Source organism: Anastrepha obliqua, chromosome 6 (assembly GCF_027943255.1).
Source record: "Anastrepha obliqua isolate idAnaObli1 chromosome 6, idAnaObli1_1.0, whole genome shotgun sequence".
Taxonomy (NCBI): Eukaryota; Metazoa; Arthropoda; class Insecta; order Diptera; family Tephritidae; genus Anastrepha; species Anastrepha obliqua.
In genome coordinates, this window is record NC_072897.1 from 48,087,323 (window position 1) to 48,105,103 (window position 17,781).

The window sequence follows — 17,781 nt, forward strand, 5'->3', positions numbered from 1 at the left end:
AACACGGAGCAAAATCTAGAGAATTTTCGAATGGAAACCTTGTAAACGTTAAATGGCATCAAGGCAATGATACGTTTTGGGTTCCTGGCGTTATCATAGAACGGATTGGTTCTGTGAACTACAATGTCAGAATTGAAGTAAAGGGCAACTCAAAACTGATTAGATCACATGCAAATAAAATGGTAAAACGGTATGGAAACCATACTGGCAATCGCGATGTGACTAAATATTTATGCGACGTTTTTGATCTCACAGAACTACCACGGTTGAATGAAGAAAATCAACCCGTACTACAGCCAGAAACTGTTGAAGTGGCTCCCCTAGTGGAAACCACCTCATCTGGTTCTAATGCACATGCAGAAACAAATAGAGGAACATCAACGAGTCGCAGGATTCGTAGACCACCAGCATATTTGAATGAGTATGATACTTCCTAACAAAGGGAGGTGTTGAGGAATGCGAAATAGTAATATGGCAACCCTGATCTAAAATGTCAAAAAGCACTATAATTGAGAAGACAGCCTAGCACGTTGCTGAGGTCGATCGTAATAAGCTGAATTAATTAACCACTTTAATTGAATTGTATTTGGTATAGCATTTAATATTGTTAACTAATTAGAAGTAATAAACGTTCTGAAGTAAACATATAAGTGTGGTGTCGGTAATTTGGCACACATCAGAGAGTATAACAGGTGGATCATACCACACATCGCAACACATAGGCGATTCTGGTGTACTGCTGATAACCGACAACTTCAACGAATTGTTAAACATCCAGTTAAGGGTCATGTTTGGGGCTGCATCTCCGAAAAGGGATTTAGCCGTTTATTTGTGTGTACCGCCAATATGAATGCCTTTTTGCATTATTACCGTCAGCTGTGAAGATATTTGGAAGAACTAGCGAATCTTGGATTTTATAAAAAGACAACGATCCCAAGTCCAAGCCGAAGGTGGAAACAGCGAAATGAAATTGAAATGTTGGATAGTTGGCGAAAGTTAAAGTCTCGTCGTTTAAATTGTTACTTTAAATTGAAGTTGTGCCAGTATAGATCAAGTATAGATTAGGGGTTTTCAATGGGAGAGAACTTTGGCAGCGCCCAATTGGAGAAGTATCGGCATTTCAAGTGATGAAGTGGCTTAATTACGTAAGCTAAGATATCCTCAAACAGATGCGCTACTATCGGTGTGATCAAAAAATATAGGATATGCGTTAAATGCAGTTCATTGCGGTATATGGAAGCGCTCAACTATATACAGTACTACCAAGGGGGTTAGTTGCGGTAAAGAACTAACTAACTAAACGAGCACAATTAACTGCACAGTAAGAGTTAGTTTTTCATTGTAACTTCTGTTCAAATATGAACGAGACGGTATCAATAAAACGGTCCGCGGATGACATATGGCAAAAATAAATTTTTTGTTGTTTGGTAGGACTGTTATAAGCTTACATGGCAAATTTCAGCGTGATATGTCACATAGTTGGTTTTCTGTGCTACTGTAAACAAGTCAAGCTCGAGTGTGTTCTTCGAATTCTCTTTTATGACTTCAATTGTCTCAAAATGTTTTCCACGGAGCGGCAACTTGAGCTTGGGCAACAGGAAAAAGTCACATGGAGCCATATCAGGCGAATACGGTGCTTGCGGAACGATATTAACATTATTTTTGTTCAAATAATCGCGAACAAGACGTGATGTGTGAGCTGGTGCATTATCGTGATGCAAGAACCATGACTTGTTGTCCCACAATTCCTTCCTTTTAAGACGAATGTTCTCGCGCAAACGCTTTAAAACGTCTAAATAATATTCAGCGTTAACCAATTTTGCGATTTGTGCGATTTTCAAGCACAATTTCCCTTACTTTTCCGATGTTTTCGTCGTTTACTGATGTTGCTGACGTTCATGAGGCAAGTTTTCAACCGATGTACGGCCCTCTTTGAACGATTTGTACCACTGGAAAACACGTGCACGCGATAAAACAGAGTCCCCATAGGTTGTCTGCAACATTTTTAAGGCGTCTGAAGCCGAAATTTTGTTGGAATAACAAAATTTCAAACAAATTCTTTGAATTTCCATCGTTAAATTTGAAAAACACACTCGAGCTTGACTTGTTTACAGTAGCACAGAAAACAAACTATGTGACATATCACGCTGAAATTTGCCATGTAAGCTTATAACAGTCCTACAAAAAAATGTCATATGTCATCCGCGGACCGTTTCATTGATACCGTCTCGTTCATATTTGAGCAGAAGTATGTCGATTAGTGGCGACCACGACTGTCAAAATACAAATTCAGAGATATGTCATTTTTAATTCAACATGAAAGATATTATATAAGGTTGGCCAAAAAGTCTTGCGGTATTTCCGCAAGCTTGTCTTTGCAAGCGCGTAGTTCTTGTTGTATTCGTCGCATCGGTTCACGCTAGAGCTTTTTGGAAAGCTCTTTTCACGTGCTAACACGTGTTTGATTAATTGTTGTTTGCTTTTAGTCGTTCGTGAGTTATAGCGTCGCAAACATGGAGCAAAATAAAGAGAAAATACGGCATATTTTACAGTACTACTACGATAAAGGCAAAAATGCATCTCATGCTGCCAATAAAATTTGTGCAGTTTATGGACCCGATACAGTTTCCATTTCCACCGCACAACGATGGTTTCAACGTTTTCGTTCTGGTGCAGAGGTGATCGAAAATGCGCCACGGCCCGGAAGGCCTGTCGTCAAAAATTGCTATAAAATCGCTGAATTGATCGAAAGAGATCGGCATAGTAGCAGCCGTAGCATCGGCCAAGAGCTGGACATGAGTCATCAAACCGTTATAAACCATTTGAAGAAGCTTGGATTCAAAAAGAAGCTCGATGTATGGGTGCCACACGACTTGACGCAAAAAAACATTGTCATGGATGCATGCGAATCGCTTCTGAATCGCAACAAAATCGACCCGTTTTTGAAGCGGATGGTGACTGGCGATGAAAAGTGGGTCACTTACAACAACGTGAAGCGCAAACGGTCGTGGTCGAAAAGCGGTGAAGCTGCCCAGACGGTGGCCAAGCCTAGATTGATGGCCAGGAAGGTTCTTCTGTGTGTTTGGTGGGATTGGCAGGAAATCATCCACTATGAGCTGCTCCCCTATGGCCAAACTCCCAATTCGGACCTGTACTGCCAACAACTGGACCGCTTGAATGCCACACTCATGCAGAAGAGGCCATCTTTGATCAACAAAAGCCGAATTTTCTTCCATCAGGACAACGCCTGGCCACACACATCTTTGGTGACGCGCCAGAAGCTCCAGGAACTCGGATGGGAGGTTCTTTTGCATCCACCGTATAGTCCGGATCTCGCACCATGTAATTACCACCTATTTCTGTCCATGGCGAACGAGCTTGGTAGTCGGAAGTTGTCCACAAGAGAGTCCTGTGAAAATTGGCACTCCGAGTTTTTTGACAATAGGGAAGCGAGCTTCTATAAGAGGGGCATTATGAAGTTGGCATCTCGTTGGGAACTCGTCATCAAACAAAGCGGCGCATATTTGACTTAAATCGCATTATTATAACCAATTTTATGAACAATTGAAAATTCAATAAAAATACCGCAAGACTTTTTTGACAACCTTATATATGTATACATATACAGGGTGGGCCATATAGCGTTTGTTTTTTGAACCACCTATTTTTTTGAGAATGCTAACACAAATGACATGTCAAATGTGTTCATAATTTACTTAAAGGTTTGACATTTACGAAATGGGACGCTTTTACGCGTGAACAAAATTGGGAAATATTGAAAACCTATTTTCAAAGTGGTGAGTCTTCTTCTTCTTCCGCGGTTACAGTAAATGGCGAGCGTTACCGTGACATGCTCAACGAGTTTTTGTTTCCAAAAATTGAAGAGGATGACGTGGACGACATTTGGTTTCAACAGGACGGTGCAACTTGTCACACTGCCAAAGTTACATTCGAACTTTTGGCTACCGTTTTTGAATTCCGATATCAATTGGCCGCCTGGGAGCTGTGATTTAAGCCCGTTGGACTATTTTTTGTGGGGAGCCGTTAAGGACAAATGCTATGCGAACCATCCAGAGACGATTGATGATTTAAAACAGGAAATCGAAGTTGCCATTCATGAAATTGGAGCCCAAACAATCGAAAATGTGCTTAAAAATTGAGTTGATCGAATGGCCTACTGTAAAGCCAGTCGTGGCAGTCATTTGAACGATATTATTAAAAATAAATGACAATGTTCAATCTTCAAAATAAAAAAAAAAATTTGAAAAAATATTGATTAGTTTCTTTTTATAGCCGATTCAAAAAGCAAATTTTACATGGCCCACGCTACATATATAATTGGCGCGTACACCCTTTTTTGGGTGTTTGACGGAGCTCCTCCTCTTATTTGGGGTGTGCGTCTTGATGTTGTTCCACAAATGGAGGGACCTACAGTTTCATGCCGACTCCGAACGACAGATATTTTTATGAGGAGCTTTATCATGGCAGAAATACACTCGGAGGTTTGCCATTGCCTGCCGAGGGGCGACCGCTATTAGAAACAACTTTGCCTATCATTCTTGGATGTTTCATGCACGGAGACTCGAATCTACACACTTTCTAATGGTAGTCACTTACCAACGCATTCGGCTACGGCGGCAATTATCAATACTCAATACAAAAACGACGTAAGTGGCGCTTAGTAAGGTCGTCAAATGACAAAAGTAGAAGTATGTAGAAATGACCACAACCACTTTTTTATGCTGTGTAAAAAAAGCATGGGGATATCGATTAACATTACCTCATTAGATGAAAATAAAGTACTAACTATGACTCATGGGGATATAGTAAATTCAAAACTTTGCACCCGTTTTTCGAGATTTTGGTTTTTTTGAGTTATGACACTATTGAAATAATGAACGATATTTGCCCGACTCATGGTGCCTTTTTAATAGCTGCTATTTTTACTTTTTTTTCAGGATGTAAAATTAAAGCTCTTCGTGCAAAAACAAATACATATATCAAGACACCCGTGCGTGGAGAAGAGCCTGTTTTTGTAGTGACTGGTCGCAAAGAGGACGTAGCCAAAGCGAAACGCGAGATACTCTCTGCAGCAGAGCATTTTAGTTTGATACGTGCAACAAGGAAACCATCAATTGACAGTAATTTGAGTGCAGCGGTTAGTAGTAGTCTTGATGGAAACAATTGTTCCAATAATTCCATTAAATCACCGCCTGGACCACCATCCGTACCGGGACAGGTGACTATACAAGTACGGGTACCATATCGAGTAGTTGGTTTGGTAGTAGGCCCTAAAGGGGCAACCATTAAACATATTCAGCATCAAACACAGACGTATATTGTTACACCGTCACGTGAAAGAGAACCCATATTTGAAGTAACAGGTTTACCAGACAACGTTCAGTCTGCGCGTAAGCAAATTGAGGCTCATATTGCTCTACGTACTGGTAATTTACCTCCTATCGGAGCCAATAATGATAGTGTGGTAATTCCATCAGGCTCCCCGAATGATCCATTAGCGCTTCATAGCTTAAATGTTTTAAGTCAAATCCTAAATGACCCCTCAATAGATTCCGATTTACTTGTATCATTTTACAGAGCCGATAGCATGAGATCTGCTTTTGATTACGCTGATGAAACTTGTGAAGTTGGCACTAAATATGCTAATATGCCAGGTTTCGAATCACCTAATAACACTAATAAAATAAATTTAAATATTGGCTATTTGGGAAATAATTCTGTTCAGATAAAACCTTATATGGCCCTTCTACATTCCGACAACTCTCAGTTGCAAAATATAAATGCATCACATCAAAGTAATGACTATGTGCGTGATTTAAGCAACATTTTTAATCTGAAAAAAGCGAATAGTTATCATGAATCCGACTTCCTTACTGATTTAGACCCTACTCATCAACTTCAGCAGCACCTATATCTTCCATCACAGTCACCAGTCAGTTTGAATACTCAATTGCAATCATCGTCAATATCATCACTTAACCTTTTACAAGATCATGAACCATTTGTTGGTTCTTATACGCAAGCATTAAGTTTTGCTAACAAGACTCAAAGTACTATAGGTTCAAGCAACCCAGCTACAGGTGGTTTTCCACATATAAGGAATATTACTCATAGCGGCAATATCAGTAATGGTATGGCACGTTCCTGTTCATCGGCTTCCTCCACTGCGTCATCAAAAAGCGCTAATAACAGTGGTAGTGGTAGTAGCAGTCGGCCAGAACTCATGAACATCTGGAAAAATTTGGGCGACTCTCTTGATGCTGATGAGGGGATAGGGGATTCGCCAAACATTTGGACTTTGCCTACGCCATTGACGACATTAACAGGATCTCATTGCTCGCCATCAACTTCTATTAGTCCGACTGATTCACTTTTGGGTGAAATTTCTGCACATGCTCACAACACCAAAGTTGGTTTGAATAGCTTAATAAATGAATCACATCCTGAATCGAATAGTCAGAAAAATGTACTACAGCAAAATCATTTAAAAAATGGGGATGCGGTACAATCACTTGTTAATAGTTCTATGATTCAACGACGTGATTGTTTGGTTTGTAATAATAAAGAAATAACAGCTGTTTTAGTTCCATGTGGTCATAATATGTTCTGTATGGATTGTGCTAATCGTATTTGCGAATTAGGTGATGCAGTTTGTCCCGTTTGCAATATAAGCGTGTATCATGCTATGCGTATATTGGCATAAGAATTTGCACGCATTAAAACAGTAAGTAACTCCCGTATTTATTAAAATTTTACATAAATTATTACAAAACGAAATAGTTAAGTGTGATTCTTTTTACGAATCGCGAAAGTTCAAGCGAAATATATACAAATAAACATTTACATACATAGATTTTTACCTTTGACATATATAAAGTTGCACACGTACATACCTATCATTATCCAAAACTATTTGCAACACAATAAAAAGGAATTAAAACGTAAAAGGTTCTACATTAATGTGTAAATTATAAAATATGAAATTTAAATTTTCGTTTGCGAGTTATCGAAAATTTTCATACCGAATCTTGACACGCGTGGTAAAGATATATATTTATTTTTAAATTATATTTTTATATATCAAGTTTATTCAAAAAGAAAATAAAACTGTTCAAGTATGATTAAAAGTCATTGAAACGTAATATAGGAAAAAATAAATATATACATATATCCTACTAGGGCTAATATACATAAATGCAAGCAATTCCGGCAATAAATTTTCAATAACGAAACTACTTTTCATATAAGAATGATTGCCTACATAATGTTTTTTAAGTCTATAAATATAAAGGTGAAAAGCAAGCCAATAAATATTTTTGAATTTATCCATTGCATAAGTTCATTATCTATACAAAATGTAACTAAAACAAGATAAATATATAAACACTTTTTTCTGAATTTATTCGCGTACTTATGTTAAAACTTATTCGGCATTTCGAACAAGTTAGAAACGAAGAATCATACAACTTGAAACTGCTATTTATGTTATAGAGATAGTTGCATGCATATATCAAAGGGAACTTGCTGAAATAACGATCTCCAAAATATATTAGATGGTAGGGGAAATTAAATATTTATTGTTATTTTTTATTGCTTTTATTTATTAAAAATAAGTTAATAGATTCGATAATATCTTTTACAAGGAATTAGCAGGAAAAATGTATTTATTTCGGTTTTGTTAAAAAAAATATCGCAATTACCTATGATATTGAATTTTACTTATAGAAAGCTATCTTTTGAAAATTCGTTTGAATATCAAACGGTTGTTTATTTATTTGGAATTGATAAATAAATAAATCATTTACAAGTATACGTACATGTATAAACTATATATGTATTCTATATATACATAAATATAAATGCAGATTGAAATGTGTATAAGCCGGGTGATTAAGACATGTGGTTCGAAAATTGCACAAAACTTAAAATTAAAGGTGGTAATGCAGCACGAAAATTTTAAAGTTTTTTGTATTAAAAATGTATCCATATATCAACGTAAACCGTGCCATGAGAGCTTGCTGCAAATCTCCAAAAATGAATAAAAATTAAGTTCTTTTAAAATAGTATTTTATTAAGCATTACAAAATCTTACTGAAATGTCTTAAAATTTCCTCTCTTTTGTTCACTATTAAGTGTTCTTTTTATGTTACTATTTTGTATTTATTCGTGGTTATGAGGTTTTTTAGCTACAATTATAAATCATTCATAGAAGTATGGATGTCGCTTAGAAATTGGGCATTTCTAAGACTCTAATGGTACCCACCAATAACGCATAATAATTGATGGGTACCATTGCAGTTGCATACCAAAAACTGCACCATATAATTGTCAAAGTTACTTCTTACAATGGTCTTATGACGATTTCGTTTCGCCCAAAAAATGTTCCCTTTCATTTCTATCTACTTTTTTCGTGTTCGATTCTAAATTAAGTGCGATCCGGTGATACAATTTTTTCGATTCTAAAGATGTCACACGCAACGAAGATAAAGAAGCAAATTTTCTCTCTTCAAACGCTTTGTCAGGGGAGTTGGTTGCTGACTACATAAGAAATCCATGTGCCAGACAAAAGTAGATATATACCCATCGCAGTGTTTTGGACTCTTTTTCTGAGTAAGCAAAAAACATACCTTTTACTGGGTTGAGAGCAACAATGAACGATTCGAGTACCGTGGAAAAGCAAAATTTTTTCGTAAATACAACAATATACTATATACCTAAAAATTGCTAACATTCAATGCTACTAGGTTAGGATATATGGCTGCCCACGCGAGCGACCCACTTGGACAAAGAATCACAGTTCGTCCATTGAGATACCATACAGAGGGTAAAGAACCAAACGAAAGGAAAGAAGGGGCTTTGGATTTTGAGGATAACGACAAACAGTGGCTAATTACATTTGTATTAACCGCTTCAAGCTACTGATGAAATTCAGCAGGTATTGATATGATATGATTGATATGATATTTAAACCTGCATCATCCGAAGGGTAGGAAAAAAAAGAGACCAGATGTCTAAATCTGTGCTCGACGAGTGCAGCGCAGCTAAGAACAAGGTGCTGAGATGATTCAACCTCATCCTCCAGACAGCTTCTGCAGAAAGGACTTGAAGCACTCCCAAGTCTCACCGCATGAACATCTAACGGACAATGTCTGGTAAGGATACCCACCAAATTCGAGAACTGCGGCTTTGTAAGCTTTAGAAGCTCCTTCAAGTGCCCCCGATCTACCCATAGCCAAAAGGATCTCGCGACTTTACACGTTTGCCCGCTAGTCCATCTCCCGCTGAGTTGACGCGAGGCCCATCTTTTCAGAATTAAACTACAGGTACTAAAGGGAATCTTCTCCTTTCGCGATGAAATCGTTCCAGGATCCCATATCTAGCCAGCTTATCAGCCCAGCAGTTTCATTATGTGCCGCTGTGGCCGGGAATCATATGAGCCTAATATCGAAGTATTTGGATGCAGTCGAGAGAGAAGTCAGGCATTCCTCGACTAATTTCAAACGTACAAATAACGAGCTCAAGGCCTTAATTGCCGCTTGACTGGCAGAGTAGGTACTTACGTCCTTTACAGTAATTACAAAAGTAAGCAACCGATCCACCGCGTCCTTAATAGCGGCTACCTGAGCTTGGAAAACACTAAAATGGTCCGGAAGCCTAAATTTGCCAACCCTTCCGCCCAACTTCAAGCCATCCGGAAACATGTTTGCCATGCCCTGTCTCCAAGTGTTGCATCCCGTTGCAGGTTTTAAAAAAATTTTGCCTACCTTTTTTTATATCCTGCGCACATATTTTCATTTGGAAAAATTCTTTTTATTTCGTACCAATTTGATTTGAAATATAATTTAGATTTTATAATATAGATAAAATAACTTAGGTTCAAACTTATATGTTTGTTCGTAAAATACAGGATATAAATCGCAATGGGGACATTAAACCTCCAAAATTTGTTTTCTCGCTGCAGTTTTTCCTTGGCTGTTGCAAGCGTTACAACGGGTTTCTGTCATAAGAGTCATCTGGCAGCATACATTCCTGGGTCACTCCGTTTATAGAAAACCCCTAAAACGCTCATCACAATTTCAAGGAGAATCCTTTCAAGAATGTATGCACCTGCGTATGTATATAACTTATACATTGAAGAAAATATAATATATGCACTACGCTTCTAAAAAAAGTCGCTCATAGAAATGTATTACTTCGGTAAATACTCTTAGGATTTGCTCACAGACATAAAAAAAGATTGAATGAAAAATATGGCACTTGTAAGAATTAAAAATCAGACTTAGATTTGTTAAAATCAGTCAATTATCGCCCTTTAAAGTAATGGTTTAAAACTTTTTATTTTATCGTTAATCCTTTTTCTCTTGTACACTTTTTTTTAGAGAGACAAGAAAATGCAAAATAGTATATACGAGTATTTTTCTTTGTAAACAAATACATATTTTATCTCTTCCATTCCTTCCAAAATAAGATGTTTAATTAATGTTATAACTGATAGCATACTTAAATGATAGTTGTACTGAAAGAGATTTTCTATTATAAAGGCACAAAGGTTGACTCACAAAGTAAATATTAAAAATAAAAGAATTAACTGGATACTTCTGGCGATCTTGCAGTGAAGCACTGCGTTTACGAACTTACCCTGGCGCAATACAAGCTTGCATTGCTTGGCTTTGCTTTACTTTGGTAGCTTCTATAGCCAAATTGTAGCTTTAAACGCTATCATAATAATAAAACAAAACAAAGCACAAGCGACTCATGAAATTCAAAGGATAAGGCCACTTTGCCGGCTGTGAAATGGAACATTGGGCTACTCGAAACATGAAAGCGCTTGAGCGAGTTGACCAACTTTCATACATTACAGATTATTTCTAATCATTTTTGACAGTTGTCGAAACAAAGCAAGCGTGCATTGGGCAATTGGTAAGTACGTAATAAGGTTCGACAAAGGATACCAGATCAGTTTTTGTTATTGTCTATTAACCCATTAAGGACCAAATTTTTTTTTTTCAAAAATTAGTGCCGAAATAACTTTATTTGGTCATTAAAATAAAGTAAAAATTACCAAAAAAATTTCGTTTACTTACTTGTGGAGATAAACTTAATAATGTCAGTGGTAGTCAAGTGACGACCGTGGCTATTAAAAGTAACTAAAACCAATTAATATTATTGACATTGTGAAAAGAAAGTTAATTTGTTTTACTAATATATATTTTACAAATAATCTTTTTATGACAAAATAGAAAAAATCTATAAAATCATTTACAATGCCATTTAGGGAAATATTCAAAATGGAAACCAACGTTGCATTTCTTACATTGCTTACGCACTGTACGCTTACAATACGAACGTTTTCTTTGTTTTGTTTCATTGGTTCTTTCTAAACCGTGTCCTATTGGGTCAAATCGGACCTCCGATATAACTCTTGAATACCTTATAACAGGAGGCCTTCCTGACATCTTTGGATTGGAAGTCGAATCCTGTTGTAAAAATGCCCTAGCAATCCATCTTCGAAAGTCTAATAATCATTGGACTATTTGCAGAAATATACAGTACAAACGCATTGTAAAGCGCAACATCAATTGCGTTTGTAAATAACGGGAAATACCATTTTTTCCCTCGGAACCTTATTTGATATTTTTGAACGTTCTAGTCCAATTTGTCTACACCTCCCATAAATTTGTTATACTGCGATAAACTAAATGGACGATCCACATAAACTTCCTTCTTTTCCGATTTGGACCATCTTCTCACATTTTCAAGTGGCATTATTCCTAAATTGTTGGTTAACATTTTCATACACTTATTGTCGTTCCATGTTATCGCCAGAATTTTGTTTCTCTTGTCAAATCAATTTTCTTACATACTTTTAAAGATGTAGATGATCATGATTTGATTGAAAAGACTCTTGTTCAAAATCTGCATCGACTTTCTTCCAATCCGACTGCAGATTTTTAACCCTTTTTCGTTCAGATTTGGGTAAAGGAATTTCAAACTGGCCGGGAACATCTTTCGTCGTTGTGTATTCTAAAATATCTTCGTCAATGTCTTCACAATTAGAAAGCCTATCGACATTATCCGGTGGCAGTTCGACTATGTCTATCTGTCCCTCTTCCAAGTCGGACCAAAATTCTTCATTCTCTATTTCTTTCAAGCTCAAAAACCTTTTAGATGCCATTTTGGGTATCCAAAAATATTAATTACAAACGTATAGTTATGAAAAATAACTTTAATTTATAAAATATTTGAACTTACCAAATATAGTTAATCCTCCCCAGGTCATCAATTGACTATCACTATGTTTTTCTTTATAAATCTAACACTAATGCAATAGTGCATCAAATATTATGCATTAGGTAACAGAAAGAGTATTACAAAACGTTATAGACAAAAATTTAGAACAAAATGATGTTCACTGTACAGGAACGATATCCAAACTGAACCAATAATAAAAAAATCAAAAATCATGACATGCATTAAGTTTCTTGCATACAAGTTCGACTCTTATAAAAACATTTTTTGTGTACGCAACACATGCCAATGCAATGGTTGTGCTAGGAAATTTCATTACTAAAAATTTTTGCAATAAATAAAAAATATAAACCGTGAAATCGTCATTTGACAACCATGGTCGCTAATGGGTTAAGACTTGATGTTTTACCATAAATGGAGGGGGGCCTACAGTTTTTCTATCCTTTGGGGTTTCATGACCAAGGTTACGAATTTGTGCTCTACCAAATATTAGTCACGCACCAAACCATTTGGTTGCGGCGGTCACCGGTTGTAAGTGGTTATAATATGTGTTCTTAAGTATACATTGTTGTTTCTATCACGTAAACTTAAAAAAAATTCTGTATTTGAAAACCTGTATTTCTCCTTAATTATAAGTCTAAGCTGTATAAAGAATTATTTTATATAAATAATAAATTACTTAATTTTAGTGCAGAGCATATAAACCAAATTTTGTCACTGTAAACAGAAAAGTAGGTTTCAATACCTAATAATAAAATTAAAACGCAAACCCGAGCTTAGTGAGATAAGTAGATTTTTTATGGACAACCAAATCAACATGCTTCTTTTTTGTTCGAGGTACAGACGATAATATTAAATTAAAGAAAATACAAATTACTAAAAACACGAGTAAACAATTGATGACTGATCTAATAGAAAAAAGAAAATAATATATATAAATGTAGCATGTTTGAACTAAGAAATTTTTTATTATTATAAAATATATTGAATATTGAATGAAATATATACATACATCTAAATTAATAAATATCTTTATATCTTTATACATATAATATTAATACTTACGTAATACACCTTAAAGACTTAAATGACCCAATTTTATTACCGTATTGCACAAGAAATTCATGCATAACTTTGCCGATTTCAAAAGGTTAACAGTTCATGAAAAACAAAAGGCACCAAAAATGTAAATAAAAGATAAACTGTTCATTACACATGAGTTTTTGCATACATAAAAGCATCGAGTTCTTTATTAGTTTTCTAAATTTGTGAAATTGGCCATGTAAAAACACTTCCTCTACATCAGAAGAATATATGTATGTAATATGATTATGATATTTATTTTAAAATTAATTATATTAAATTCAGACAGTTTTGAAAATAATCCAAAGCGATTGAACCGATCATTCTAATCATATATTCTGGCATGCCGATTTTATGGCCCCATATAGTAGAGCGAACAAAACAACTGGCCAATAACTCGGGAATGTATGTACATATGTATATGTCTACAAATACACTTTCTCAAAAAATAATGTTGTTTAATTCTGAAATCTTTAAAATTTTTACATTCCAAAATAACGAAATTTTACTAAATTTGTAAGATGACGGACACAATTCGGTGCTGAAAACAACATTCGTATTTAGTTAAATTTTTGTGACCAATTATATATAGAATTTTTTAGAATTCGAAAATCGTCAGAGATAACCGCTTTTATATTTTTATATAAATTCCAAAGTATAATATACTTATACACGCATACGTATGAAGATATTATTTCTCTGTTATCAAAATTTATTTGTCTGTTTTATGAACATTAGAATCGATCGTTTTTTGTTCATTTGGTTTAAGAATGGCAAAAAGAGCACTTTTATTTATATCAGAAAAATATATTTGAAGGTAGCAATGGTTTAAGTCCTTAACAAATTTAAACATAGAATACCATTAAACCCAATTAATAAAGGAAAAACATCGAAATATATCTCTTGAAAGTAAAGCATTTATTAAACTACAATTCGAATATAAGTAGTTATAACTCATTACACCCAGAAAAGGAAAAAGTGAATTGTATATACGAAGCGTTAGAAATCAATTATCAAATTCATAAGACAGTCTATATTATATAATATAATAAGAGTATTTGTAATAATTCTGAGTGTTCGAAATAATTTATATACAGAATTAAAAGACAAACACCGGGGTAATTTAATTACTATTTTTGTTCTTAATATTCATCCCAGGCTTATACAAAACCATATCCAGCTCTTAAAGAATATTCCATGTGTGAAATACTATTATTTTATGATCACCAGTTATTACTTTCAGTTAAACACATTATCAAACTGGGTTGAATAGTTTTTGCAATCGAATTTATGAATTCTAATATTTTTAGCTGGTATTATATAAAGGTTTTACTATATACAATTTCATTTTTATTTGTACCGAATACCAGTAAGATACAATGAGTGAGATAAACATGAGAAAAGTAATTGTAAAAATGATACGCATACATATTTATAATAGACAAAAAAGAATTAGTAATAAAAATGTTGGTATACAAATTAGTATCATAATAAACCGCTACAAGTTGTTTTTATTTATGACTGGATCCAAATCTTTTTGTCTAATGACATATCGAAGAATTGAATCTGCCGTCAATTTGACATCATTCTATTAAGAAAACTGGTTAAATTAGATCATGTAAGAACGTTTATTCCTTGCATTTCTCTATTTTGTAATTAATAAATTAAAATAATTGTTCATAACAAGTTAACAGGGTTAGAGCTTAAATAAAATATATGCTCAGTCATAGACGAACATTCGTGGCAAACGGTCTTGTTTTCAATAGTGTTCTCTGTGCTCCATTCACTGTGCAGTTATATTGGTTGTTGGTTGGTTAGAGTGGTGATTCATCCAGAATCCAATTACGCGCTTCCGCACCATTTTGTTGCCACATCCTCGTTACCAACTTGTTTAACAGTTATTTACAGCAAGACTATATCCAGTCTGTGCGGTTTAGGAACCTTATTAGGCTGTTGACGTCTAAGCCAGACAGTTGTTCGAGACTCTCGAACAGTGTTTGCCCAGGGTTAACATTCTGTCCTTCTATGACGGTTTGGCGGCTTGTTCTCCGATAGCCCAAAAGCCAGCTATGACTGCCGTTATTCTACAGGCGTCCCGTCATTTCATGTTTATCAATGTCGACGATTGCTTGACGTTGTAGGTGGGCCATAGCGTCCTGCTAATTTTGCATTTCGTCTGGTTTCTCCATCTATAATCCGCGATTCGAAGATATTTTAGGGAATTTGCATTCTTAACTGCACCTAATGGTGTGAATGCCGGTACTGCAAGAACGTTATTCATCACAGATCCCTCTCTTGCCAGTTCATCTGCTTTTTCGTTACCTTCAATGTTCCGGTGTCCCAGCACACATATTAAGGTTACCTTATGATTTTCAGTGAAAGTTGGTTTTTTGTTTTTACTGGGTGAGGTAGGGTTCAAAATGCCTTTGCACTTACAGCGCCCGTCGTCTACTGCGTTGTGTGGTGTGACCACTAAAACGATCCCTCCCTAATCTCCTTCTGGGGAGACACCCTTCCCGGAACTGCTTTCTATATTACTTCGGGAGGGCCCAGAACGGCATCCATAAAGGACCAATTCTATTCACCCACGTCTGGGTCCACCATATTTGTAGCCAGCTTTCATGCTATAGGCTCGTCTTTTTGTGTCTCTATCTGTGCGATTTCACTTTGTTACACTGTGTCGAGGTCAATCTTTTTTTTCGTAGTACGTTCTCGATGTATATCTTGACCGCGTTTCAGCTGTCCCCACGTTCGAGCATTTTGCTGATTATGTTGCTCGGTGCGATGTCGCAAATCTGCTCCCTCAGAGCATTTCTTTCCGCGAGAAATCTGTCACAACTAAAAAACGTGTGTTCAGCGTCATCGCTTGGTGCTTCGCAGTATAGGCACTTGGAATCGGTTACGTTGCCCATACGGTATAGGTAACTCCGGAAGTATCCGTAGCCCGAGAGGGACTGAGTTAAGAAGTAGTTCACTTTTCCGAAGTTCTTTTGGACCCGTTTGTCAATTGCTGGAATAAGTTTCGCCTGCATCTGCCATGGTTTGGCGTCTGCGTTTTGGAAAGCTAGTGATGATGTGTTTCTTTTTGGAGTCCCACGCATCCATTCGTTCCCGGCCGTAGCGCCTGAGACAGTGCGGTAGGCTGAGACAACTCTGAGTGCCGCTGTTCGTTTGCCATTAATCTACTTAGCATACCCGTGACCTTTGCTGCTTTGGTAGCCGCATGCCGTATCTGGGCCCAGAAGTAAGCCTGCAGTCAAGTTGAATACCTACGTATTTTACTACTTTTTGGGTCACTAAGGACGTGCCGCCTATTTGCATGCTGACCTCGAGTGGCATGTGACCTCGTGTCATAAGGATGACTTCGTTTTTATGTTTGGCGAGTTCCAGGCCGTAGTTCTCAAGCCATATTTGCGCCCTTATCATGACTTTGTTCAGTTTCTTTCTAGCGACCTCAGTGTCTCGAGCTGGTATGGCCTCCACTATATCGTCCGCATATCACACTAAATATGTATCTTCTGGCATTTCTATGCTCAATATCTCATCGTAGCCCAGATTTCATAGTTCGGGGCCGAGAATAGATCCTTGAGCTGCGCCAGACTTTCCGCTTTTGTTTTCTGACCATCTGGTATGTCGTACAGCAGTTCGCGCTCGCTCAGGTAGCTCCCGAGAATCCTTAGCAGGTATGCAGGTATTCGAAACCTTTCCCGTAGTGCCTTTATAATGTACGCCCATCGTAGGCTGTTAAAGGCGTTTCGTACATGAAGCGTTACCAGGACGGTGATGTGGTTCGGGTAGTGGCGTCTGCACTGAGCGTTGCTTACTACCTCTTCTATTGCACCAAGGGTAGATTTTCAGCGCCGGAAACCGTATTGCCTTGCTGACAATCCTCCTGCTCTCTCACCAGACTCTGCAAGTCTACGCTGTATGAGTTTCTCAAACAATTTCCCGGCGCTGTCCAGCATGCAAAGCGGACGCCAAGCTGACGGTCGCGCTGGGTCACCCCTACTATTACTGATCAGCATCAGTTTCTGTATTTTCCACAGCTTAGGGAAGATGCTTTGAGTAATGCATGCATTGTAAACGTCGAGCATCACATCTGGTTGGTTTTCAGGCACAAGTGCTTCAGCTGAGATGCCATCTGGGCCTGGAGATTTGTTTCTTTTGAGACTTCTTGCCGCGGTTTTAAGTTCTTGCTCGGTGAAGGATAGGAGCATCTCGTCGCCTTGGGGGTATCGGACCCCGCACAGCATAGGGTGCGTGGGGAACAGTCTGCCACTGTTTTGCTGATAGCGTCACTGTGTTGCGTTGTGGGGTTGACGTTTAGCTTCCCCATTACAATTTTATAGCCCAGACCCCAAGGGTTGCTATTTAGATCCCTTCGAAGTTCCTCCTATTTTGCCTTCTTCCGCCTCTGCTTCTCTGTTT

At 36.9% G+C, this 17,781-nt stretch overlaps 1 protein-coding gene across 3 annotated transcripts in view; it reads left to right on the plus strand.

Moving 5' to 3' along the window:
• The window catches only part of LOC129250012 (probable serine/threonine-protein kinase nek3), a 175,530-nt gene extending 160,682 nt beyond the window's left edge, over positions 1-14,848 (plus strand). For all 3 annotated transcript variants that reach the window (XM_054889661.1, XM_054889660.1, XM_054889662.1), the window contains one exon: positions 4,959-14,848. In XM_054889661.1, the coding sequence (XP_054745636.1) occupies positions 4,959-6,724 (1,766 nt within the window). In that variant the 3' untranslated portion in view covers positions 6,725-14,848. The remainder of the gene's footprint in view (positions 1-4,958) is intronic.
• The last annotated feature ends 2,933 nt before the right edge of the window (positions 14,849-17,781 follow it).